This window comes from Sorghum bicolor, chromosome 1 (genome assembly GCF_000003195.3).
Source record: "Sorghum bicolor cultivar BTx623 chromosome 1, Sorghum_bicolor_NCBIv3, whole genome shotgun sequence".
Lineage (NCBI taxonomy): Eukaryota > Viridiplantae > Streptophyta > Magnoliopsida > Poales > Poaceae > Sorghum > Sorghum bicolor.
Window position 1 is genome coordinate 76962186 of NC_012870.2, and position 11143 is coordinate 76973328.

General features: G+C 37.6%; 1 protein-coding gene across 1 annotated transcript; it reads left to right on the plus strand.

Moving 5' to 3' along the window:
• On the plus strand, window positions 3517-10528 carry LOC8080541 (RNA-binding protein 39). Its single transcript, XM_002465793.2, has 13 exons — window positions 3517-4097; window positions 5036-5108; window positions 5192-5248; window positions 5552-5607; window positions 6900-7113; window positions 7204-7290; window positions 7366-7440; window positions 7532-7612; window positions 8167-8231; window positions 8884-9106; window positions 9217-9305; window positions 9966-10080; window positions 10175-10528. Exons 1-13 carry the CDS (start codon window positions 3643-3645, stop codon window positions 10208-10210), a joined length of 1626 nt encoding a protein of 541 aa, XP_002465838.1. The 5' UTR covers window positions 3517-3642; the 3' UTR covers window positions 10211-10528.

Here is an 11143-nt window from a genome sequence, read left to right on the forward strand (position 1 = left end):
GTTATATAGTGAGGAGTCACCACCTGCGTCACTGCTGATGCTGTGTCGACTGGCTGGTAGCGTTGCGCAGGGGCTGCTAATAATAATCTTGGTGTTCCTGATGCACAAGTGAAGCTGGATGCGATTTCTTCTCTGGGCTGGGCAGCATCTACCCGAACTTCCCAAGTGAGAAAGTGAAGTGAAATGGAAGCATCGCGGGAGCAAACACAAAGATGTCCAGGCAGACTCCATATCGGACAACCATTTCGGTCTCGTTTCCTTTTCCGTTTTCGTTTTGGATGAGAAAACGACCTGCCCGGTCGCTGGCAGGTGGGGCCACAACAAAGAGGCTGGACCGCTGGACGGACGTCGGATTGTGAAGTTTAGGCCTTGTTTAGTTCAAAAAATTTTACAAAATCGACACTGTAGCACTTTCGTTTGTATTTGACAAAAATTGTCCAATCATGGACTAACTAGCCTCAAAAGATTCGTCTCATCAATTTCGACCAAATTGTGCAATTATTTTTTATTTTCATCTATATTTAATACTCCATGCATACGTCTAAAGATTCGATGTGACGGAGAATCTGAAAAATTTTGCAAAATTTTTTGAAACTAAACAAGGCCTTAAACGAGCCGATGGCCAGGTAATATAATCGAAGTATTAATCACTGTTTCCTTCTAGTAGAAAGTTATTTTTCTCTGATTGGAGCATTTTTTTTTGTCTGTTGTGTAGAGACCTATATACAGTGGGTCAAATACTCAAATTCTACCGGTACGATGACCAAGATATATCGGAGCACGGGTCGTAAGAGCTACTGTGACGCCTACGCTTACGTAACTAGTCGAATGTGGTCATAGTGAACGTACGCTTACGGCTTGGCTTTGACAATCATAATCATGCCGTGTGCTCCGAATTGTTTTGAAATTAAATTTATTTAATAATCATACCATGTATTCAAATTCATTTTGAAATATGATTTTTTAAACTATTAAACGTTTATGCAAAACGTTGAAGTGAATGGTACATAACTATACTTATGTTTTATACTTGTATACTTTATTTATGATGACCATCACATCCATATGATATAAGTTAACGCTAACAATAAATAACAAATGTCCTATTAAACCTGTATAAATAAAAATACACTCTATTTATGATTACCATCACTTTGTATCGACTTAAATAACAACATTTTCCTTCTGTTGCAAAGAGCATAATTATTTATATATAAATATATCATAACTTTTAATTTTTTATACTACTAATGTGTTTCTATGATTCAGTATCGACCTTTTCTAGCTTTTTCTGATGCAATTATATTAACCTTCTATAACATTTTTGTTGATGTGTCAAGGACTGGTTTGTTCGCTAATGATTATGATGGGAGACCTTTCTTGCTTTTTCACATGGTGGGCCTCATCAGATATTACATAAATACATTTATTTAGATTTCATTAGACAATAATCTATCCAAGATTGTTTTCTGAAATAATTAGTTGTACCACTGACTAATCCATATTTTAATAAAAGTATTTTTTATTTGTAATCAAGACTACACCAAAGGGTGTAAATCTTTATCCTCAAAACTTAATGTGCAAAAAATAATAATAAATGCTAGAAAGTAGGGGTTATGCACCGGGGCTTTGGGTAGGAACCGGAGAATGAAAAGTCAGTGAAGGCTTTAGAAAACTGACGACGACAGGACATCCTAACAAGATTTAACACACTTATAGACAAAAATCACAACATAACAAGATTCATAACATTTATGTATAAAACATATTTTTATGAAGCTAACAAAATTGTTTTGACATTTTTTATTTTTTTAGGGTTTTTGGTTATTTTTGCAAGATCTCTGTTTTTATAGAGAATCGAAAGAAAAAAAGTAAATTTTATGTAATAACCGTCACCTAAAAAATAAATTAAAATTCAAACACCCTGTCACGGTCCCAACCTTGTAGAGATTGAGCGAAGGAGATTTAAACTTAATTAATCTATCATTAGTACATGTGTACTGTAGCATCACATTGTCAAATCATGGACTAATTGAGTTTAATAGATTCGTCTCACAAATTAGTTGTGCAATTAGTTTTATAGTTAGTCTATATTTAATATTTGAAATAGTGTCAAAACATGTTTAATATAGTCGATGTGACATGGACTAAATTTTAAGAGGTGAGAATCAAACACCCCCTACAATAATAATACTGGCAGACAAATGATAAACCTTATTAAAACAATAACTTAAAAAATATATTTCTATATATCTTTAATATATATATTTAAAAAAATGTGTTAGTTTTTTTGTTATGTGAATCGATCACTTTTCATGATGAATGAATTATAGAAATACATATTTGTTGCTAATGTATATATGTATATTTAATATATATACGACTAACTAATCGTGAACATCTAAGAAGAGAGTGAATTATCTAAGAGCTTCTTCATTAGTTTCTAAAAAAATAGTTGTTAAATGAGTTTTTTAGGTGGCTAATAAAAGTTGGGAGCATAAAGTGTTTAAAATCTCGCTCCTAAAACACAAAAGATCATTTTATATAAGGACTAAACTATTTTCAAATCACACCAAGCACTTTTAGATGTTTTTCTCCTATATGTACTGTATGTATATTTGTATTGGTGATCTTATCTTTTTTCTTATTCCTCCTCATGTCGTGTCACCTTTAGATTGGACGACTGATATGCACATGATTGAGTCATGTTTTTTAAGTATGGAAGATTGAGAGTTGCTACAAAGTGTTTTTTTCTAGTCTTGCAAAAAAAATAAGGATCGTGAGTGGATTTTGAAAACTCTTAGGCTATCTCCAACGAGGAGATCTATTAGTAGACCCAACCAAAATGAGTCTCCAACATAATACAAGATCTATTTTGAGTATTAAGAGAGACATAACCTATCCTCTCTTTTCGAGACCTACTTGTAGGGAAGGATTCTCTTTTGAGTCTTTTTGTTGGAGAAACTAAAAATGACTATAAAACCTTTTATATTAGTATCTAAACTTCAAATGGGTCTTGTATTTTTAGATATAGGTTGTTGGAGACAGTCTTAAGTTAGTTTAAACCTGAGTCCAACATGGTATTTCTACACGTTTGGATTGATTTGTTTAAGTACGAAAAGATTAAGAGCTAGTGATAGCAAGTTGTTGGAAAACGTTTGGAAACTCTCAGTCTCAGTCTCAGGTCAGGCCTTGTTTAGTTCCAAAATATTTTGCAAAATGGACATTATAGCTTTTTCGTTTGTATTTGACAAATATTGTCCAATCATGGACTAACTAGGCTCAAAAGATTTGTCTCGTCAATTCCGACCAAACTGTGCAATTAGTTTTTACTTTTGTCCATATTTAGTACTTCATACATGTGTCTAAAGATTCGATGTGACGGAAAATCTGAAAAATTTTACAAAATTTTTTGGAAACTAAACAAGGCCTAACCTGGGTCGAACACGGGTCGGCCTGGCCGACGTAGCTGCGGATCCCACATGACAGTTTGCTGCTCTAACAAAATCTTCCCTTCCCCTGTTGAAAAGCCAAACAAAATCGCTGGGTTTAGCCGCGGTGCCTCTGTTTCTCTCTTCTCGCTTATTAGGGTTTCCGGATCTGCTCGGCGTCGCCGCCGACCAACCTCCGCCGCGCGACGCCATGGACTTCGACGAGTACGAGTATCTGGAGAAGACGGTGGAAGCGTCCGGAGCGCCGGCCAACGGTTCGTCGGGCCCCGGGTCGGGGGACAAGGACAAGGAGCGCAGCTCACGCCGCCGCTCATCGGGCGGTGACGAAGAGCGTGACGACGTAAAGCGCAGATCGAAGCGTTCTCGCTCCGAGGAAGGCCGCGACCGCGATAGGGAGCGGCACAGGGATCGCGACCGGCACCGCAGCAGTCGGGAGCGGCGGGACCGTGACCGTGACGGCAAGGAGAAAGAGCGGGACAGGGAGAAGGACAAGGACATGAGGAGCCGCGACCGTGACCTCGAACGGGAGAGGGAGAGGGAGAGGGAGAGGGAGAAGGAGAAGGATAGGCAGCGGAGGAGCCGGAGCCGGTCGGAGCGGCACCGCGATGACGAAGGGCGTGATCGCTACCGTGAACGCGATGTCAGGTGCATGAACCAGCTCAACTCGGGTTTATTGAGACAAACTGCTAAACGAGCTATATTACTGGATAGGATTTTTTAGGATTGACCTTTAAAATTATGCTAGAATAGGCATTGCAATTTGCAAGCAACTGCTCGTAAATCTGTTTTTGTTTATCAATTGTTCCATGCTTATAAGACCACTGTTAGTTTTAAACTACATCGATAAAATCAGATTGCCACTAGGGCATCCCACCTGTACCTAATGTTTCTTGTGTGATATGTTCTTGATGTAAGTTATGTGACATTCAGTAGAATCGAACATCAGTATGCTAGTCTGCTAGAGTGATCTTATTCTTAGACATTTTTTTTCACATCAATCTGACCTGGGAATTCAGGTGTAGGATTTCCCTTTTTTTTGGTGAATTAGAGATTATTAGTTATTAGCATTCCAGTAGAATATATGGCCACATGTGGCTACTTATTTCCTGCATCCAAAATGTGGTCAGATGAGCAGTGCTGAACTGATGATGCCATATGTGGCTACTTATTTCTTGCATCCAAAATGTGGAGCTGAACTGTATATGTTTTGTTACAGAAATATTGGTGTTTTTGTGCTTCTTTTGCTGAGGCACTATAACAACAATCAGTGTTCGGTCCACTGCACAAACAAGTCATGCGTTTTCCTTTGAGCAATTCTTTTAGAATATATGGCCACAAAGGCAGTGAAGGATGTTCATATTGTGTTTTTCCTACCTCTGTGATATTAAGTTGCAAGAGAGAATTCTATACTTAAGACATGCTACATTCTGTTATCCTTATAGCTGCTTAGCCTATTCACAGAAGATGGTTGAACCTGTACTTTGAGACCAAATATATGTTGCGCACTTGCTATTCTATTATTATTTGAGCTTGTCTTTCTTATTGTACTCTATCTGTTCTTATGAAGAATTCTCTTTGCACAGACGTAGGAAAGAGGAGGTTGCTGAACCTGAAGTTGATCCAGAAAGAGATCAGAGGACTGTGTTTGCTTTCCAGGTTGCTTTTTTGAATAATTCTTTCACAATGTTGCTTTTCTAACCTTTGATCTGAGACTAACTTTTTTAAAATTACAATTGCAGTTATCTTTGAAGGCAGATGAAAGGGACGTATATGAGTTCTTTTCTAGAGCTGGAAAGGTATTAATCGCTCTCACTGCCATTTTAATTTTTAACTACACTAGTCTGAGTGGTGCTCTTGTATGCTCATACACATGCATGCATGATACACAACATAGTTTTCTAGTATTTCCCCATAAATTAAACATACAATATTCTGGGGAGGATGTAAATTTGCTCAAATGCCTCAGTGATAGATTCATGTTTATGGATTAGTTGTTTACCCACATTTTGTAGCGAAGAGATATCCACTGTTAGTCATTTCTTTTTTTCGTTGATTGAATCAATCTTATGCTTGAACTGTTATATGCTTTCTTTCTCTAGGTCCGGGATGTTCGTCTCATTATGGATCGAAATTCACGACGTTCTAAAGGTGTCGGGTGAGTACCTATATACTATAGGAGCTTACGCACCCCATGTTATGTATTAGCACTTTGCAGTGCATACTGCATAGGCTTGTATTTCCATTTTTAACATGGGAAGCACTGAAGCAGCTTACACTGTTTACCTTTGTCGCTTCAATTTCTTGATACACTGAACTGAAAATTTGTGCTAGAACATAGAAACTTAGCAGTTAAAACTGGTACAGTGCCATGTTATTGAAAACATATATCCATTTTTTGTGTCGGTTACTCATAGGGCTCGTTATCAAGTTTGAGCTTATATGCTCTTGGAAGTTGGATAACATAACTCTTTTTTTAATCTGGGCACTGTAATAACGTTTTCCAACCCTTTTTTAAATAAAGATGTCCCAGCTTTCTCAAAAATTGGTGTTGATAATAGACATGGTATATGTATACTGGTGGTGAAATGGGTTTTGTGAAACCGAATGTTGTAGTGGCAGCAAATACAGCTGGATGTAATTTAGGGTCCACTGTTGAGTTGTGGCCTTGTGGGCAACCAATGAGCCACAAGAGCCTGCTCGTAGCTGTGAGGGCAAGTACTTTTACAAGTACGCTTAATGGGTCTGATGTACTCTGTAGGTGCCTGTGAGGGCACAAGTTGAATTTTTTTTTTGTCCTCCATAGAATGTGGTTTGTTTAGGTTACACTTAAGATTGTTTGAAGTCCTGGGATTACTGAGTTTTGATAACATACTGGATCCTGGCTTAAATCATCAGACAAATGTTGAAATTCATGTTAAATTTGATCGGTTATGCAGTTAGTAGGATTGTGTGGTGTTTTTTTTTGTTTTTGTTTTTGCATGTCCATATTTGTGGTTTTTGTTCTAGTATATATAAAATAGCTGGTATGTCGATAGTATTTAAGATGCTATTAACCATATACTTGGTACTGTGTTTGCTCTAGTTGTGCTTTAATGATTATTACGACTGCATTCTAGTTGTAGATGCATCTAAATTTTCATGCGGGAATATATTCATCAGTTTTTCGTACTGGGCAGGAATATTTGTAATTTGGTGTATCTGCTGGGATAATCAGCAACTTATTGAGTAAGATGGAAAACAAGATCATGTTGGTGACAGTAAGCTGTATGGAGTGTCACAGTTCCACATTACAGTAGTCCATTTCAGTGCAAAATTGAAAAAATGATTCAAAGTTCTGAACATAAATAACTTTAGAAGAAAGTTTGTTTCCTTATAAAAAAAGAAGAAAGTTTGTTTATTTTGTTATTGGTTGGATAGTCTGACATTCTCCATGCTAATACTATGCAGGTATATTGAATTCTATGATGCTATGTCTGTTCCAATGGCGATAGCTCTTTCTGGTCAGTTGCTTCTTGGTCAACAAGTGATGGTTAAGCCTTCAGAGGCTGAAAAGAATTTAGTTCAGTCAAATGCTTCTTCAAGTGGAGCTGCTTCAGGTGGAGCAAGGAAGTTGTATGTTGGAAATCTTCACTCGAACATTAATGAGGACCAGTTGCGACAGGTCCATACTCTACACATTATTCTGTATAATTTTTATGTGTTTGGAGCAAATTCTCTTGATTGTTCATATTATTGAAAATGATCTTGCCAGGTCTTTGAACCATTTGGACAAGTGGAGCTTGTCCAGTTGCCATTGGATCCTCTCACTGGGCTATGCAAAGGTTTTGGTTTTGTGCAGGTTAGTATTTTCTCCATGAAGAAATTCCTGTTTCTCTTGGTGCTTAATTCTCACCATGTCTATTTCATCATTTAGTTTGTACGTCTTGAAGATGCAAAAGCAGCTCAGAGTTTGAATGGGCAACTTGAGATTGCTGGAAGAGTCATCAAGGTAAAAATATTGTTGGGAGTTACTAGCATTCATCTTGTGTTCCTATTTTGAGCTCAGTTGTCTGACATTATGGTAAACACTTGTCGGCCAGGTTTCAGCTGTGACAGACCAAGCAGGCGTGCAAGTTAGTGGAGCTACAGGAGATTTAGATGATGATGAAGGTGGAGGCTTGGTGGGTTTCAACTTTCAACTAGTCTCAGTTTTTATTAAATGTTCTTTTAGTTCTATTACTGTTGTTTGGAGTATGAATTATGCCTACTCTAACCCACTCCAACGCACATGGATTGAGGTGGATACATTGGCATCCAAACAAGGCCTAAGAATAATTTTTTTTTTGGCAAATGAATTTCATACTAGTGTTTTTAGTTTCCTTTTCCTGAAATTATATAGTTGGTTGAGTAGGGTCACTGCTTATCTACATATGCTTCCTCCAAATTAGCTAATGCATTTAGTCTAACGTTTGGTTCTTTGTTTGCATGCTATTATTATGTTATTCATTGTTGACACTATCAGAGTAGCTAAGCATTGCTTCTATTAAGAATTGGGAGTCACATTCCTTTGTAAAGCTGACATTCCAAGCAGACTCTCTTTTGGTTTTACATACATAAAAAGTGTGCCCAAGTGCTTTTGGTCTTTTCACGACTCTTTAAAACGAGCTTACTTAGTCTATAATAGGTGTTCATACATATTATCTATAACATTATGTTTGATGTGTGGTCCCTGCAGGCACTGAATGCCAGTTCCAGAGCTCTTCTAATGCAGAAGTTGGACCGCAGTGGCATTACAACCAGGTGCCATTTTTTTAGTTGATTGCATAATAATTGTCCTGACATTTTGATAAGTATAACTCCTAAAAAAGTATTTAGTGTAGTTCCATTGTTTGGAGTATATTTATTTATTTGTTAATTAATTGGTGGCGGAGCTGCACATTTGGTTACTGAGGTGCTGAATGGACTATTCCTCCATAATTTGTTTTTTTTTTGTGGCACCGCAGAGACATCATTTCATTTTAGAATTCCATTATCTTGCTTGTACGAGTGCCATCATTTGTACCCAAATTTCTCAGTATTGACCTCTACTATATTATCGTCAGGATTCAACCACCACTACAGCAACGCTGTTTCCATATATATCTAGCTTATCAAGGTCATTCTCCATGGACCTCCTCCAGTTCTTTGGTGTAAAGTGGTTTGGCTGAAATATTCTGTTTATTGCAGTTCTAGTATTTAGTGCCAGTTGCGCTGACTGCAAATTTCAGGATGGCGAATTAATGATGTTTGAAACTTGACATATGAGGGGTTACAATACCCTTACCAGTTTGATGCAAATTTCAACGATTGGCTTCATAAGAAACTTGATTTAAATTTTGTTATAGTAGATTTATCCTTTTGTGTGTCTTTGTATCTTACTCAATGGATGCGTTAACCTTTTGTGTTTCTGCAGTTTGACTGGTGGAATGGGTACTGCTGGTTTGAGTACTCCAGTGGTAATACCAACTGTATCTGTCCTTGGTGCTGCTCCAGCTGCAGCTCCTCTTCTGCACCCTACAGTGCCTGGTCTTGGTTCAATTCCTGGGGCAACTCTTCCAATTACTACCCCGTCTATTGATTTGGCTCCACCTAGTGAATGCCTATTGCTCAAGAATATGTTTGATCCAGCTTTGGAGGTCAGGATTTCTCTGCATTATTATGCCAAGTCATTTAATTGTTGCTCATGGAGTTTGGGGGAACCCTTTTTCTTTGGCATCTGTTGACCATTACCATGCTATTTTTGCAGACGGATCCTGATTTTGATTTGGACATTAGAGATGATGTTCAGGAGGAATGTTCCAAGTTTGGTCAATTGAAACATATTTTTGTAGACAAGTAAGTTAACATATTCACTTTTTAATAAATCCGTCATGCTTTGTGCTTAAAATTTCTTTTTGCTGTACTCTCCAGCATATGTGGCATTACAAATTTTCATGTAGAAATATATCATAAATCTGAATTGTGGAATCCACTGGAGCTTCTTAAACCTACTCTTCGGTTTTCAGCTAGGCCCATAAATAAACTCTCAAAAAGTGTGATTCTGTGTCCTTAGAATTCACCTGTGCTTACATCCATTAGCACTGATGTAACTAGAGTGCTCTTTAAATGAACTTTTTGAGTGGTTCACTACAAGTGTGGATCCGGGTCCATAATTGGAACTAGAGTGAACTAGTTTTTTTTAAGGACTCAGACCCTCACTTTTGTTATGGACCTAAGGTGAGAATCAGGGAAAAGTTAGGACCCCTAATATATTCGACTTATTCTTTAACATCACTTTTTAGGTTACTAGGATGTTATTTGTAAATTAGTCTGCAGGTTTGGATCCATTTTTACACCTTGTCTACTTCTTATAGCTTCCTCCTGTTCTACCTTAGCAGTTAGCACAATACCAGTGTGTACTTTTGCAAAGTTTTCAACAGATCTTCTTTAAATTGCCTTCAACCATTGCAAAATTTGAATCTATTCTCACTTGCTGCTATTGCCATTGTGGTGCAGAAATACTGCTGGTTTTGTGTACCTGCGGTTTGATAGTATAACAGCAGCTATGAGCGCACAGAAAGCACTTCATGGAAGATGGTTCGCAGGGAAGATGATAACAGCAACTTTTATGGTATATTAAATGCTACATCCCTGTTCTCTTGTTTGCTATTTTGCATTTTGAATCTCTGATGAGCTTGCCTAAATCGTGGTGCTTAATTTGGCAGACCCCTCAACAGTATGAAATGAAGTTTCCGAGCTAGTGGACAGATCACAGATGCTTGGTTAACATGGACATAGTTGCTTGGGCTCAGTACTGGCATTTCTACATTTTAGCGTTTTGAGCTTGTGTCAACTATTAGTGGAGGAAAATGCTTGGGCTCAGTACCGGCATTTCTACATTTTAGTGTTTTGATTTGAGCTTGTGTCAACTATTAGTGGAGGAAAATGTAGTGGCTTTCTCGTAACATTTTGTCATTAATCGGTTTGTAACATGGTTTATGTATCACCTACCATTTTGACAATTGTTCTTTTTTTTTCTTTTGCGGATCATAGTATAGACTCAGACATTTTCATGCATTCTCACTCACCTCTCTAACCTAGTTAAATTTCAGTAAAATTGTCAAGTGTTGGTAGGTTCCATACACAACCAGCTGAGTCACGTACGCTCGATAAGTGTGTTCAAAGTGTGTGTTCAGGACCAAAATGTGAGAGCAAAGGTCTGGGGAGATAGCTAAGAAAAAGAGAAGGAAGAAAGAGTTGCCCTTCGCAGTTGCGCGGTTGCTTTGTGATCGAATTGGAATTTTATTGTGTAATGGAGTTTCTCGTCCGTTGACGTGACCAGGTAAATGACGTCCGATTTCGTTAAGTAATTCTCGTCGTACCAACGTATTTGTCACTGTTTCAAGCTTCCTTTCTCTCTTCTTGCGGTATCAGGCGTACTCGCGTTGCTCTGCGGCTGCCGCAATGACAGCGGACGGACGACAAATACACACAGACACTCACACATACACACAGAGACACACACACACACACACGTTACACTTGTCCAGAAGTAAAAATCTTCGGTAGCCATATTAAAAATAATATCAATATTTATATCTTTTAATAGGTTTATTATAATTTAATCAAAACTTAAAGTTTTAGTATCTTAATAATTAAGATGTACATTTATTTTGGGACGAAATAATAGGAAC

Coding starts and splice junctions, on each gene's coding strand:
- LOC8080541 (XM_002465793.2), top strand. CDS start 3,643: ATGGACTTCGACGAGTACGAGTATCTGGAGAAGACGGTGGAAGCGTCC. Junction 4,098..5,035: donor TACCGTGAACGCGATGTCAG/GTGCATGAACCA, acceptor CTCTTTGCACAG/ACGTAGGAAAGAGGAGGTTG. Junction 7,441..7,531: donor TTGCTGGAAGAGTCATCAAG/GTAAAAATATTG, acceptor CTTGTCGGCCAG/GTTTCAGCTGTGACAGACCA.